Source organism: Schistocerca americana, chromosome 1 (genome assembly GCF_021461395.2).
Source record: "Schistocerca americana isolate TAMUIC-IGC-003095 chromosome 1, iqSchAmer2.1, whole genome shotgun sequence".
NCBI classification, from domain to species: domain Eukaryota; kingdom Metazoa; phylum Arthropoda; class Insecta; order Orthoptera; family Acrididae; genus Schistocerca; species Schistocerca americana.
The window spans coordinates 286,344,812-286,361,965 of NC_060119.1; the positions used below are offsets into that span (position 1 = coordinate 286,344,812).

General features: G+C 40.4%; 1 protein-coding gene across 1 annotated transcript in view; it reads right to left on the reverse strand.

Moving 5' to 3' along the window:
• The window catches only part of LOC124594477 (centrosomal protein of 76 kDa-like), a 131,218-nt gene that overhangs the window by 41,058 nt on the left and 73,006 nt on the right, over window positions 1-17,154 (reverse strand). Inside the window, exons 5-6 of the mRNA XM_047132856.1 lie at window positions 15,476-15,650; window positions 2,920-3,076 (exon numbers count right to left, since the gene is read on the reverse strand). Coding sequence (XP_046988812.1) covers window positions 2,920-3,076; window positions 15,476-15,650 — 332 coding nt within the window. The remainder of the gene's footprint in view (window positions 1-2,919; window positions 3,077-15,475; window positions 15,651-17,154) is intronic.

Here is a 17,154-nt window from a genome sequence, read left to right on the forward strand (position 1 = left end):
TGTTCTCCCCTCTATCCTTCACACCCATCCCACAATGGTATTCCACTGTCCAACTATCCTACACAATATACTTGTCCATCCCTACACAACCCCTGCTTACAACCCCCTACCACATGGCTCATATCCCTGTAATAGACCTAGATGCAAGACCTGGCCAAAATATCCTCCCACCACCACCTACTCCAGTCCAGTTACAAGCAGCACCTATCCCATCAAAGGCAGGACTACCTGTGAAATCAATCATGCGATCTACAAGCTAAGCTGCAACCACTGTGCTGCATTCTATGTGGGCATGACAACCAACAAGCTGTCTGTCCTCATGAATAGCCATCGACAAACTGGAGCCAAGAAACAAGTGGACCACCCTGTTGCAGAGCAAGCTGCTCAACATGACATCCTTCATTTCAGTGACTGCTACACAGCCTGTATACCCTACATTCCCATAACCCTCCTGGCATTTTTATTAGTCATTGTCCTCACCCATCCACCCCTTCTTGTTCTCATTCCAGCACTACACAGCCCTCATTCCACCATCGCATCCAGTCTTTTTACTTCTCTCCTTTTCCACTCCCCCCCCCCCCCCCCCCACATCACCCTTGCCCACTGTCTAACCTCCAGACTGCACATAGCTGCCCTGCCCTTTCTCCACCTTTTCCCTGTATGTTCCCCAGCAGCACTTCATTGTGCCCCAACCTACCTACTTTCGTTGCCTAGTTTCTAAATCAGCATCTTCCATTAGCTCCAACAAATCGCAGAGAAGTTGTAAATAAGATTCCCCAGTAACATTTCGGTCAAAAAAATACGGTCCTATCAAGTAACCATTTAAAATTCCACACCAGGCCATTAATGGCCATTTGTGTTGATCGTCAACAGATCTGTTCCAGTGTGGATTGACAGGGAACCAATAATGACAATCACGACGATTTAATTCGCCATTGTTTTTGAATGTGGCTTCATCGGTGAACATAACATATCTAAAATCATTGTCACCTCTTATCATTTTCAAGGCCCATTGGCAGAAATGCACATATATTTGCATATCTTTCAGTGTTAATGCCTGTGACAGTGTGATATGATATGCGTGATAATTATGTGACTTCAAAATTCTCAAAACAGTTGATTTCGCTATTCCAGTTGTCTCTGAATAGCATGACTACTAATTTTGGGATCCAGTTGAACACAGGAGAGAACGGTAATGTGATAGACACCATTTTCATTGTATTTGCGATGATGAGGTTGATGGTGCATGTATCCATTTCGAGCTCGTTGAGTGCAATTTCACATAATGTTTTCACTTGGATGTTGTCTGTTTGGGAAATGATCCGCATATGACTGCGCAGCTGTAGTGTAATTGTTATGGCATTTACCTAAAATTAACATCATATCAACACTCTCTGTAGGAGGATAGTGAGCCATGTTTTGCTAAAGAATAATTTACTTTTGTCAGCCGATGTTTATGGTTCACAATCTGAAAGTGAAGTGATGTCTAATCACATTGCACTGATCTTTATACTGAGCCATAGTTTGCAGTTTGGCCACAGTAGTGCCACAGTATGGTGAGTAATGCAATTGTGAAGAGTTCCCTAGTGAGATTTTAATACCGTTCTGCCTCCCTCCAACAAAAACTGTGGCAGGTAGGATACATTTTGATAAAATATAGCGTAATTTGGCATAATGAAAGAACTGGTGCACATTTTGTATTGATTTGATGTTTCCTTCTCAGATCATTCTAAATAAAGTGGAGTTCTTTCCCAAATTAAAATTTTTCTCAATTTCTGCGTCATCTGTCAATGGTTTAAAAAAATGTTTCACACAAAACTTGATTACTTTTTTATGGAGAAACCGAATCTGCAATAAAAAATGGGGGTTTCCATTTAAGATTTAAAAGCTGCCCCCACCCCATCCAAGGGGGCGGGGGCTGGGGGTCATGTGTGGTATTATTTGATGTCCCTCTTTGAGCTTACGAACTTGTCTTACCCACTATTTTTACCCAATGTATAGTTTTTGAGATAATCTCATCTGAAACTTCAGATGGACCACCCTGTATATTGTCCTAGGAATCCTATATAACAAAGTATATGCAAAAGCCTCATGAAGTGCCAAGAATAGGAGAGATGTACTATCTGATTGAATGTTGGGTCAGGACTCAAAGAATGCTTGGATATCTCAGTCACTAACAAAGTTCCACACAAAAAGGAACAGATCCATCTTTAAGTTCAAGTAGTTCTACTACAATGTACACTCCTGTGGGAGTGGAAAATTCATTCTGGAAAAAGAATGACAAAAAGACAGAAGGCCAGAACAGGAATCAACACAAGTCAGTGAAGTAACACTATACAATCAACAAAACTGATCATAATAACAAAAGACAACTGAGTGAAGAACATGAGGAGAATTCTGCAGTGTAACGTTACACTGAAGGAAATGAGAAAAGAGTTTGTGAGACTAGTGTTGTGTGCAGTCTTGATAGATGTCCATATGTGCATGTGCACTGCAATGTGGTAACAGGCAATAGAGTGAATTAAAATTTGTTATGTAATAAGCGTTTAAACTTCACATTATGCCACAAAGTATCGCCTACCAATACAGCCCATTTCACAGTGAATCAATTATCATATGTTTAGACCCGTGCAAATTTATGTTACACAAAACAAGAATGCAAAAATTTTTTCAGTGACATGATCCAACATTAATACATAATGTTACCACCACTAACATTAGCTTCAACAGAAATTCTTTTCCTGAAGCTAGTCTTCAGTAAAACATTTATTGACATGAAACATCAAAGATTCAAACTGTTACTTTTATTTTTGTTTGTTTTAAGTATTATACAAGCATCATTGATAGACAACCATGTGAAACAGGTTTTTTCCATTGTTTCCCAGGAATGCACAAAAAACTTAAAAATGAAAAACATACCAGTCGTACTTTCCCAAAATGTGACATATTTCTTGTTTCCTTGTGTAAGAACCCATGCCCATGGACCGCCATTAGCTTTTGTGCCAATACAGACAAAAGCATTTAGGCCAAACCCAAGCAGTAGGCTGCATAAGAGAAGAGCATGATCTGCAGGGCCCTAAAGAAGGAATGCAAGGAAATACATTTTAAAAACACGTTTCTTTTACTCTCAGAGGCACACTTATTGAAAATCATAAAATACTACTGTTCTCTGGTCAAAAATTCCTAAATGTTCCACTGTGCACATTATTTACACACAAAGCTGTCACTGTTTCTTAAAGAACTTTATTGTATTACTCAGAAATCTAATGACTGTAGTCTTTACTACATGTCTCCAAGTTTTACAGGTTACCAAGATGAAGACGCAAATGATAGGCTTTTTACACGGAATACTTCTCTAATTTTTTTCAACTTTGCCTGGAGTAAGTCATGTCTCAAAGAGCTGAAAGTATTTAAGCCATTTTCGTTTTGACAGTCTAATATGTTAACTTTGAAAGCAAGAGCTATGCATAAACATTAATTCATTCACATAGACCTTTGTTTGTTTGAAATGAAGTTATCATTGCTGCTACAGTTACTTCGTTAGTCTAAAACCTATCTTCTGCTTAACCCTGTTGCTCTATTTGTTATACTCTCCATCTCTTATCTACATCTACATCTACGTGATTACTCTGCTATTCACAATAAAGTGCCTGGCAGAGGGTTCAATGAGCCACCTTCAAGCTGTCTCTCTACTGCTCCACTATCGAACGGCACACGGGAAAAATGAGCACTTAAATTTTTCTGTGCGAGCCCTGATTTCTCTTATTTTATTGTGATGATCACTTTTCCCTATGAAGGAGGGTGCCAACAGAATGTTTCTGCAATTGGAGGAGAAAACTGGTGATTGAAGTTGCATGAGAAGATACCATCGCAACGAAAAACACCTTTGTTTTTATGATTGTCACTCCAATTCATGTATCATGTCTGTGACACTATCTCTCCTATTTCACGATAATACAAAATGAGCTGCCCTTCTTTGTACTTTTTCGATGTCATCCGTCAGTCCCACCTGATGCGGATCCCACACCGCACAGCAGTACTCCGGAATAGGGCGGACATGTGTGAAAGTTTTGCAGACTACCCAGTTGTCTTCATTGTATTTCTGTAAGTGTTAGACATAGTTTCCACATTATAGTTATATCTGTCAACAGTGTTTATGCCATGGGCATACAAAGGTAGCAAAACAGCATCTTACACTGCAAGCAGTGTTTTGAGGTCCATGTTTTACCAACCGAGGTGGCAAAGTGGTTAGCACACTGGACTCGCATTCCGGAGGATGATGGTTGGAAACCGCATCTGGCCATCCTGATTTAAGTTTTCCATGATTTCCCTAAATTACTTCAGGCAAATGGCAGGATGGTTCTTTCAAAAGAGCATGCCAGCCTTCTTCCCTATCCTTCCCTAATCTGATGGGATCAATGAACTCACTGTTTGGGCCCCTCCCCAAAATCAACCAACCAACCTATTCTTATTTTATTCCTTTTTTAATGCAGGGGCGCTGATTTCAATTCTAATCAGCCTAAATATCTCCAATTGGGGTCTCCACCCTTAAAATCAGTACCAGCTAAGCTGCGGGGTAATGGCCATTATGAAATTCTGACTCTAGGCCTTTGTAGCAACAAAACCCTCAGTGAAAAATATTTTTTGGCCTGGATGTAGATATAGTCTTTGGATTTTCTACACACCTTTCTGTCGAAGAAATTCAGAATATCATTCCACATGCAGAAGGGATTCTGTGTGTCTGCAGTATGTTCACTAAATTTCTCCAGGCTTGAGAGAGGCCTTTTTTTTCCACATTACATTAAAAAAGTTTGCAGATTTTTCAGAGCCTCCCCCTTGCTCACTGAAGTAAAAGTAGAACTGGACTGCTTAGAGGAGTAAAAAGTGCTGTCCCTGATTCCTTATAATATATGGACATCACCTGAACTCTTTCACAAACCATGTGGTTCGTTACACCTTCATGGAGACTTCGGAAATATGCTAAACTGTCGGTCGATTGTGGACTCATATACCCTTCTGCATACCAAAGAATTATTTTCAGAATCAGCAGAGGGCCAGTATTATGTAAGACTGATCTTTTGGAAGCTTATTTTCAAGTTTCTTTAGACAAAGCTTCCAAAGCCATTCTGGTATCAAATACTCCTTACAGCTGCCAACGATGTAACAGGTTACGTTTTGGCCAATACTGCATAACGCATTAAGCAGCTGGATGATACAGTGCTCACTGGATGGACTCAAGAGGAGCACTTGTCAAGTCTCTGGTGAGTATTTTCCATCCAAATGCTCCTTCTTTTATTTAGCATTCCTTTAAGTTTCTAGGATATATCCTTAACCAGAGTGGCCTTAAACTGAAGTCAGAGACTGTAACAGTGGTTTCCCATATTGCTACACCAAAGAATATAAACAACCTGTAACTTTTTATTGGCAAGGTTGCATATTATGCCCAATTTATCCATCAAATTGCAACAATGGCCCAGCCATTGAAATCAACTGCATAGAAAAAGGGTCCCAGGTCTCTTTCCAGTGGTCCACGGACTTTGCCACGCATTTCTTATGTTGAAGCAGTGTCTCAAATTGCTCTTTGCCTGACCTTTTGTCAGTCTCTTTTATCTCCAGTGTTGGCTACAGATGCCTCACTATACAGATTAGGGTCATTCTATTGCATAAGTACCCAGATGGTTCAGAATGGCACAAGAAAATCATTCCCAGATAGAGGAGGGGGCATTGGCACTTATCTTTGCTGTACAGAAGGTTCACATACTTCTGTATGGTAATCAATTTCATCTGGTCATAGACCATAAGCTGCTGCTGCCTGTATTTGGCCCCAAGTAAAAGTTGCCTGTATGGACGGACATCTCAGACGTTGCAATGCTGGATTCTTTTGTTATCCAATTACCACTATTCAATTTATTATCATACATCAGCCAGCACATGAATGCAGATGTACTATCATCATGGATCCCAATGAGGAATTTGATACACAAGAAACTGTTTGCTTTCACATTGAGTCACAAATGGTACAGTTTTTGGAAGAGTTTCTCAGCACTTCCAGAGATGGCAGCAGCCACAACTACACCTACTCTTGAGACAGGCTGGGTAATTCATATCAACTGGCTGGCCACAGGCCCTTCCTTTGACAGCTTCCACAGAAAGTTTGGTGTTTCTTTTCATAATGCTGTGTCTTTCATCTTTCCAAAGGTGTTCCATTGTGAATCAATATGACCATCAGTGTTGAATGGTGATTCCAGAAATTTGACACTGCTGTATATTGTGACTCATGCAGCAGTCCCACTGAGGCATTTCTGAATGACGGACCTGCCCTTGTGACAGGTGTATTGGACATGGGTGAAAGAGGATATTTCACACATGGTTCAACACCATCAAGCATAATAGGCACAACAAACAGCACCACCAAAAACCTACCAACAATGGCCTATGCCCACCCAGCCATAGTATCAAGAGCATGTCGATTTTGCAAGCCTATTCCATGGGGCCACTTGGCTGATTTAATAAATGCATAGTCTCATTTCCCACATGTCACCAAAATGCAACAGACCATGATGGAGAATACCACTATGGCCCTGGTGAATGTTTTTTCTGTTGAAGGTGCTCCCATGATCTCATCACCAATAGTGCACTGCAGCTTGTATCCACTGGTTTTTAACGGTTTTGCACCCGGAATGGAATCAAGTATATTACCACACCTATATTTCACTTTGCCTCTAACAGCATGGTCAAATGTTTTGTGCGAATGTTTAAAACACAGATGGAAAAAACTATTGACATCCACACATACCTATTTTGATTTGTTTATCTTTTTATCCTCTTAGTGGGTGACACCAACATGTAGCAAACCCTGATGGAACTCTTGCATGGCTGCTGTCACTGTTCCTTGTTACTTCTGTTGAAGTCTCTGTCAGTACTAGGAGAAGAAGAAGCAGCAGGCACATCATTTAAAGTGGGCATACCTGCCTGGGTGTGCACATTTCGATACACACTTGGCTGGATATGTGGCTCTATCATTGCTCAGCAAGGCTGCCAGCTGGTACCGGTGCCCACAACCTGAAGCATCTTTCACAGTCACTGTCACTCGTAGCAAGCCATGAGTTGAAACCACCTTCACCTCCTACCTCCAGCACTGGACTCAGGAGCAGCTCCTCTATTAACTGTAGCACATGAACCAGGATGGTACTTGGCCTACTGATTGATTCAAGAGGGAAGAGATCTCGTATTCCCACTGGCCTTTTATGTGGATCAATCAATATAATTATGCAAACATCCGATGACGTCACTAGGTGAGGTGTGAAAGGACACCTCTACATCTGCCAACACCAGGCCACATGACAGAACACTCATGGCAGGTTTAATGTCTGTCGCAGACTGCCACAGCCTCACTTGTTGTAACAAGCTGATGTCTACATCAAGCTTTCTGGGGTACCTAATGAGGACAGCCCTGCACTACATGTTTTTTTTTTTTTTTTTTTCATATGAACTGTGATTTTAACTTTGTTGTCACCTACTGTCGACATCTGGATAACACAAGGACTTACTGTCTGTCTAGTGTGATACCGATTTTGGCCACTGCTCAACTGACTGTTAGGAGTTCAGTCAAAGAACCGACTGAATATGTGCAGACAGAGAGCATAGTTCGTACACAGTGGTTTCCAGTCAAATCTACAAACACTGTTCTTTTGCTCTTACCAGTGAGTTATTCAACAAACATCCAGAGTAGTGTATTGTTCAAGAGATAACCAAAGCCAGAAGTTTTTCCCTTTGTATATTTCCAGAAGAGTCAGGAACTATTATGTTATGTTAATCATTTTTAAATGATTTGTGCTTAATAACATCTGTTTTGTTGAAGAAGCGGATTTTCAGCATACCTGCCCAACAAATGTTAATTAATCAATCAGCAAATATAGTTTTTCTCTCTTTTTGAAATACTTTAATGTGTGGCACCATCTTCATTTAATAGTCTATAACATCAAGATGCAGTTGAATGTAGGTTGGAACAAAACATTAGCTAAGACAAGTCAGAATAGGAAAAGAAGAATTCTGCTCCTAGGTAGCAGTCATGAGAGGGGTGTAGGCCAGCACCTTCAGGAGAAATTAGGTGCAGGGTACTAGGTCACAAGTTTTGTGAAACCAAGTGCTAGCCCTAACGATGGACAGAAAACTTACGTCAGCTATGCAAGGACTTTGAGAGGGAACATCAGATAGTTATAGTTGGGGGAGTGGGAAACACCCTGACTATGAATCCAAGATATAGTATTAGGAGTGACCTGGACAAAATAGGAGCAGAAACTGGGCACACAAATGCTGGGGTTTGCGGAAGTCTTCCAGTGCCATGATTGGTCAAACACTGCTGTAAGGCATGGTAACACTGAGCTGAACAGGATGCTCCAGGCACCAGCAAAATCCAGTTGATGCTATTGTTAGGTGGGGATGCACTACACTGTTGCTTGCACCTAAATAGGAAGGGGAAAGATAAGTTAGCTTCTCTATTAGCAGATACTTTAAGGGTGATCACAGTCACACAAGGGATGACCTATCTGGTTAAAGGGACCAGGCAGACAGGCTTTTTACGTTAAAGTCAAAATCCAGACAGACAACAATCAAGAAAAATAGAATAAAAGAAGCTTCATGTACAGTAAATAGGGATAAGATAAAAATAGTATCAACTTAATTCGTCAAAATATGATGAGAATGAAAGATAAAGTACATGGGTTGTTAGTGTGTTAAGATGATCTCAAAAATAAGAATGAGATTAATACACCTTGTCTGTCTGAACACCATGTAACTGTGGGGATGGACAGTGTCAGTATAAATGGGTATAATTTAGCATCTTACACCTACAGATCTAGCATGGATAAAGGAGGAGTTGCCATTTACACAAAACAAGGGTATAAATTCAAAACTGTAGAGGTAAGCAATTTTATGTTGACCAGCACCAGCAGTTGTGCATGTGAACTACAGCTAAATAATGTAGTGTTGATATTAGCAACAGTTTACAGCTTCCCATTATGAGATTTGGAGCTATTCATAAAAATGTTTGACTCTCTATTTTGCAGTCTGTCAGACAAAAAGAACAAGTTATTAATCTGTGGTGATTTCAATGAAACTTTCTAAGCAATTCTGATAGGAAAAGTGAACTAGAAGTGTTATTAATGACATATAACATAGTCAGTGATCAATTTCCCTACCATATACTCAAGACAATAGCACTCTATTAGAAAATTTATTTGTGTAGCAACAGGATGTAAAACTAACACATGGTTTCCCTGTGACAAATGTATTATCAGACCATGATGCACAATAGACTAACACACAAAACATAACAGGGTGTACAGCTCAGAAGACATTAAGTAAAAGTGTAAGGTTGCTCCAAGATGGTATCTATAGAGCACTTCCGAGAAAATTTAAGAAATGTTAATTGGGGAGCCAAATGCTAAAGATAACATATTTCTTGATAAATTTATATTGTTGCCCAAAAAAATTACTAAATGTAACACCAAAAAATTTCCAAAGAAGTCTTGGGTTACTACAGGTATTAAGTTGTCTTCAGAAAAAAAAAAAGAAAACTGTACAAGGCAGCAAGAATTAGTAAAGACCAAGAAGCAACTTTACACTATAAAAATTATTGTAGCATACTGAGAAAAGCTGTCATAAAATCAAGAAATATGTATGTTTGTATGTATGTATGTAACAACTTGGGCAATAAAATTGAACCAATATGGAATGTTGTTAGAAGGGAGACAGGAAAAATAACCACTGGGGTAGGTAGCATTACTATTAAAGAGAACGAGGCCATCTTGATCAACAGTACACAAATAGCTAATGTATTTAACAACCATTTCTTAAGTGTAGGTGAAAAAAATGGTGACAATAGCTCAAAAGAAAAAGCCAAGTAGTACATGGAAGAGTCAGTTTTGAGAAATCTTAGTCAGATTAGTTTTCACCTAACAATCCCTTATGAAACAAGAAAAATCATTAAATATTTGAAAAATAAACATTCTGTCAGAGTAGATTACATCTGTAACAAGATATTAAAACAATGTGAAGCAATTACAGCTGATGTTCTGAGTCACATACGTAAAGCATCACTAACTCAAGGTATTTTCCCAGACAGGTTAAAATATGCCACTGTCAAGCCTCTCCACAGAAATGGTACACCACAGATGTAAATAACTGACAGCCAGTATCCTTGCTTACAGCATTTTCAAAAATTGTCAAGACAATAATGTACTCAGGAGTCATTAGCCATCTCAACAGCAATGGCATACTTAGTAAATTACAGTTTGGATTTTAAAAATGCCATTCCACTAAGACAGCAATATACAATTTCATTGTCCACATAATAGAGTCTTTAAATAGTAAATGTCACCAACAGGAATTTTCTGCGACTTATCCAAAGCATCTGATGTGTGAACCATGACATTATGTTTCAGAAATTACAATTATATGTATAAATGGTACAGCATATGAGTGGTTTAAGTCATATCTACAGAACAGGGAGCAAAAAGTTTCTTTATATGGTTTCAGTGATTTAAGGAAGTTTGCCACTCCATCTAAATGGGGTGAAATTACATTAGGTGCTTCACAGGGTGTGATCATGGGGCCCCGTCTGTTCTTGATATATGTGAATGACCTCCCTTCTTATCTGAAACAAGAAGCTAAACTGACACTGTTTACTGTTGATACAAGAATCATTATTAATCCAGTTAAAGAAACTCCAATAGAAAATGATACAAATAATGTCTTTGGAAAAGTTATTGATTGATTTTCTGTGAATGGACATGCTCTGAACTTTGAAAAAACACAGTACATCCAATCTTCTGCTGCAAGGAGTACATTTACATCTACATCTACATGAATACTCTGCAAATCACATTTAAGAAGAGGGTTCATCGAACTATCTCCACAATTCTCTATCATTTCAATCTTGTACAGCACACAGAAAGCAGGAACGCCTGTATCTTTTCGTACAAGCTCTGATTTCCCTTATTTTATCATGGTGATCTTTCTTGCTTCTTAGGTCAGTGTCAACAAAATATTTTTGCATTCAGAGAAGATAGTTAAGATTGGAATTTCGTGAGAAGATTCTGCCACAACGAAAACCACCTTTGTTTTAATGATGTCCGCTCCAAATCCTGTATCATTTCAGTGGCACTCTCTCCCCATTTCTCCTGCCAATAAAACGGAGTCTTTGATTAGCCTTCCCCACAACATTTTCTGTGTTCCTTCCAAATAAAGTAATTCGTAATTGTAATTCCTACGTATTTAGTTGAATTTACAGCCTTTAGACTTGACGGATTTATTGTGTAACTGAAGTTTAACAGATTTCTTTTCACACTCATGTGGATTAACGTACACTCTTCGCTGTTCAGGGTCAACTGCCAATTTTCACTCCACACAGATATCTTTTCTAAATCATTTTGCAATTTGGTTTGATCTTCTGATGACTTTATTAGTCGATAAACAACAGCGTCATCTGCAAACAACCTACAAGGACTGCTCAGATTGTCTCCCAAATCATTTATATAGATAAGGAACAGCAAAGAACCTATAAGACTACGTTGGGGAACACCAGAAATCACTTATGTTTTACTCCATGAGTTTCTGTCAATTATTACAAAATGTGACCTCTCTGACAGGAAGTCATTCGGGGCTGCCAGCGCCCCTGCTCTCTGTCAGCCATTCTTGGAACAATTATTGCTCCCTGTCCCTGGGTGTATAAATTACATGGACGACATTGTTGTCACTGGCTCCACCACTGAAGAACATCTTCAGAATCTCCGCACACTTTTTCATGTCTTACAGACTGCCGGTCTTAAGTGTAATCTTCAGAAATCAAAATTTTTTCAGGCATCTATCACGTACTTGGGGCTTCAACTCTCTCGGGATGGTATTCGTCTGCTTCAGCAAACTGTCGCTGCGATCGATGCCCTTCCTCGCCCTACATCTGTTAAGGAACTGCAGGCCTTCTTGGGAAAAATAGCATACTATCACAGATTTTTACCATCTGCGGCTTCGGTGGCTCAGCCGTTGCATTGCCTGTTGCATAAAAACGTGCCCTTTCACAGGTCCGCGTCATGCGATGCGGCTTTCCAGAAATTGAAGACTGTGCTGAAACAGGCCCTGTGCCTGGCTGCTTATTGACCTGGCCAACATCTTGTTCTTGCCACAGACGCCTCTCAATACGGTGTTGTTGCAGTCCTTGCGCACCGTTTTTCTGATGGTTCTGAACAACCCACTGCTTATGCCTCCAAAAGCGCTCACGGATGCCCAATGAAAACATTCTTAAATTGAAAAAGAAGCTTTGGTCATTAATTATGCTCTTCATAAGTTTGGTGTTTTTCTCTATGGATCCAAATTTCATCTTGTTACGGACCACAAACCACTTGTTTCCTTGTTTCATCCATCAACATCGCTTCCCGAGAAGGATGCACACAGCCTCCAGCGTTGGGGTCTTTACTTGTCTCGTTTCAATTATGAGATTCATTTCCGGCCGACGCCTCAACATGCGAATGCTGATGCACTGTCTTGCCTTCCCATGGGTCCTCATCTGGCATTCGATAGGGATGAACTTTTGTGTTTCCACCTGGATGTTGCTGAGCAGAGGGTTGTGGACGGGTTCCCCATCACCGAGGACCGGCTGGCGGCCGCTATGGGTTCTGATCCTACCCTCTCCCAGGTTTTACGCTGTATTCAGAAGGGATGGCCAGATCGTCCGTCTGCTAAGACTTCTGATCTGTTGCGGAACTACTAAGCTTTGCATTACTGCCTCACGGCTAGGGATGGTGTTATCCTCCTTTCCACCGACAATGCTTCGCCGCCTGTTGTGGTACCTGCGTCTTTGCGTGCTTCGGTCTTGCACCTCCTTCACCAAGGGCACTGGGGTGTCTCTCGCACAAAATCTCTGGTGCACCGTCATGTGTACTGGCCCGGCATCGACTCTGAAATCACACACATGGTCACTGCCTGTGGCCCTTGTCCGTCACAGGCCGCCGCCCCAAAGTCACCTTTGTCACCGTGGCTTTGGCCTGAGAAGGCCTGGAAGCGTATTCATGCTGACTTCGCGGGACCTTTTTTAGGTACTTATTGGCCTCTCGTTATTGATGCCTACTCTAACTTTCCTTTCATTGTTTGTTGCACATCGCCTACCACCGCAGCAACCACCAATGTTCTAGCTCACATTTTCTCTTTGGAAGGCGTTCCCTCTACTCTTGTTACTGATAATGAGCCGCAATTTGCCTCTTCCGATTTTGCGAATTTTTGTGCCCGTCACGGCATCATGCATGTCATGGCCCCTCCGTTCCATCCACAGTCAAACGGTGAGGCTGAACGACTGGTCCGCACATTTAAGGCTGAGATGAGGAAACTCCTGACTTCTTCTGCTGCTGATGATGCGCTTCTCCAATTTATGGCTTCTTACCGTTTCACCCCCATGGCCAACCACAGCCCGGCTGAGCTCTTACATGGCCGACAGTCCCACACACTACTTCATGTTCTGCAGCCTTCAACCCCACTGCCGCAGGTGCCTTCGCTTTGCCGGTCACAGCCGGCGACCTTGTATGGGTACGGGGATATGGCAGGTGGCCGAAATGGAGTCCTGGCCGCATCTTATGACACCGTGGGTGACGCCTGTATGAAATCCAGATGGACACGGGTGTTGCAGTGCATCATTCGGACCAGCTTCGGCCTCGTGTGCCGGCAACGCCTGTTCCGAATGCCGCTACACCACCTTCGGCTCTACCTGATGCTTGGGATCTTGGAATCTCTCATTTCTCACAATGCAGCCCTCTCACCATCATCTCAGTGCCTGCACAAGAACTGACGCCACCAGGAGACTTGCCCATGCAGGAACCAGATGACCATCATTTGTTGGAGCAACTATACTCGCCTCCTTCTCCTACGGATGCCAACACATCGCCCATGTCTCCTGTTATAACAACCAGACTTGCCAAAATGGGCAGATTGGAGCACGGGGCCCCAACAGATTTGAGCCCCACGTCTCCTGTCATCTTGATCCGTTATCATCGGGGACACTTCTGTCCGTACGGGAAGCCTCCTCCTCGAGACTTTACGGCCAGTCAAACAACACCTATGGACGTTAGCAATCCAGGCCACCTCCATCAAGGCCAGTGCAAAAAATTCAAAGGGGGGAAAAGTGTTGTGACTCACCGATCTTTCAAAGTGCCGCCGCGCAGTTACGCGCGTCCTCTACTTGCGGCTCTGTCTGCCAGCCATGCAGCAGCCGCGCCACCTAAGTGGCCAGCCAGCCAGCGGCTAGACTTGGACTCAGTGCTGATTTGACTGTTACAGTGTACACACGTCTTACCTTGTTTACTTGATCTGTGACTTACATGTATTGTGTCATCCTAGAAATATATTTGTTCAACTTGACGTTATAACAGATGATATTATAAATTTCTCTCCTGGTTAAGAACTCATAAAAGTCACAAAATCGGTTACTTCTCTGTCGCTGCATCTGTCTCGGCTGGCTGCGCCTGCCTGACTTCATACATATAACACATCAACGGAAGTCAGTAGCCAGGGTAGAGCATACTAAGTTTTTGGGTGTACATGTAGATGAGAATCTTACTTGGAAAATTCATATTTTGGATCTCCTAAAATGACTAGATTCAGCAACTTTTGCAATCAGAATAATTGTCTATTTTGAGGATATTGAAATTAGTAAGGTAAAATACTTTGATACTTTCACTCTCTGATGTCATACAGAATAATATTTTGGGGGAACTCACCACTTAGGCAAAAAGTATTCACTGCTTGAAAGAAAGTGGTTAGAATAATAGTCACACATCTTGTAGGCATCTATTTAAAAGGTTAGGAATCATACAACAGCCTCACAGTACATTTACTCAATAATTAAATTTGTTCTCAACAACACGAGCCAATTTAAAAACAACAGTGACATTCACGATTAGGACACCAGGATAAAGAAAGACTTACACTATCCTCTACTCAACCTATCTTTGGCACAGAAAGGGGTAAAATACGCTGCTGTAAAACTTTTCGATAAATTATTAGGTTAAATAAAATGTCTGGCAGACAGCAATAGCCGTTTCAAAAATAAATCAGTATCATATCTCATTGACAACTTCTTCTATTCCATAGATGAATACTTAAATATGAACAATGGAACACGTAACCAACTAATTAGCAATTATTTGAACCACATACATCTCAGACCTTTTAAGGAACAAAAAAATGTTTGTACCTAATTCAAACTATGACCATGACAATTTTTTGGACAATCATGTGACACAAATATTGAAACATAACAACTGATCGAGATATATGTAAGAATGTTTCCAAATAATATTGCAAGAACTTTAGGAGAGGTTACTATTGGTCCTTTCAAAGATGGTTCCATTAGTCAAGATTCCAGGGAAATACTAACTAAATGAAAACATCAGTGTGAGACAAGTGGATATAACTAATTATACTTCCTTACACCCTTCCTGCAGCATAAAAACGTATGAAGATTATTCCAATGGCCATTGAAGGGTAAAGTGTTTGATGCGTCTGGATTTTCTAAAGGTATCAGTGAAACAAACCATGCTGCTTGTCTTGGTGTTTCCAAAAATGGTCTTCCCACTTCTATGGCCTTCAAGAATGTAAATACTGGCCTGAAAGTAAAAAACTGTTTTGCAAAATAAAGTTTTTTATCAATTGAAAGGTATAATGGAATAAACACAATTCACACCATGAAGTCATTTTCTTTCAATGTTATAAATGAAAATAAGAAAAGGCAATCGCTCATCTAGAGCAGATCAATGCATGACATACAGAAACATGTATCATTCCCACAGATATCATGATGACAAGACAAGATTGATTACAGCATGCACAGTACATTTAAACAATCATTCTTCCCGTCCTCCATGCATGAACGAAATAGTAAAAAACGCTAATAACTTGTACAATGAGCTGCACCTTCTGCAGTGCACTTTACAGTGGTTGACAGGATATAGATATAGGTGAGGATGATCACCTAAGGTACAGCCACATTACCATATTTTTATTAACAGCAGATTTAGAACTTTGTTGCAAGCTTTCTTGCAGTTTCCTGCAATAGACAGTTTTTATTTTCAGCAAAAGCAATTTTCTTTTTTCTACAACACACAAGAATTTATTTCTTTGTGTTGCAAAACATGGAATTATCACCAATTCTACTTCAATGGTACAACAACAGTTTGCAACTACTACATAGCCTGTGTGTGTTTCTCCTAAGGACAATTATCAATATACTTCTCTCATTACCGCCTTATGATCCCTTAATTGCTCCTCATGATCCCTTATTTATCTCTCATATCATCTACTTGTATCTCATTGTGGGTACTTTAATCCCAATATCAACAAACAGAAGTCTCTGAAGTGGGAATTAACATGTTTCTTCTGTAACTCCAAGTACAGTTCAACATATATGTACAGATTAATCCTGCCTACCAAATAGAAGAATCTTTGAGCAGTGAACAGACAAAGAAAGGACAATAAAGTCTCTTTTGATCTAAATCCTGATCTAAAGACACAAAGTCTCTTTTCAGTGACAAGCAAAACACAGCTTAGAGACTTGTAGAAATATTATGAAAATAGTAGAAGGGAAAAGCAGAGAATACAAAGGACCAAAAGTATAGATACAGGCAGTTTAAAATGAGTAAGCTGCAGTTAAGTAGGAAAGTAATAGATAATATGTAAGGCTGGTTTGTGGACAAAATGAATGGGAACAGGAGAGTGGGTGGTAGCAGGTGAAGAACAGGTACTACATAAACAACTACACCAGCAAGCCACCTTAATGTTTGTGTCAGCTACTTTTGGCATCACTTTAATTTTCCCCAAGTTCCCTTCTATTCCATTCACTAATGGTACATGTTAAGTACAACTGTCTGTAAGGCTCTGTATAAGCTCTAATTTCTCTTATTGTCCCATTATTGTCACATCATCTTCATTTCTGATACATATACAGGAGATATCAAATGTTGCCTAACGCCTCCTGAAATTTTTCTCTGTCAGAATTTTAGTAGTGGACCCCTCTATGATGTGTAATACATTTCTTGTAGCACTGGAGTTTTATGACCATCCTCATCACATTCTTACATTTTCTGTATAAACTCGTGACAAAACATTCCAATC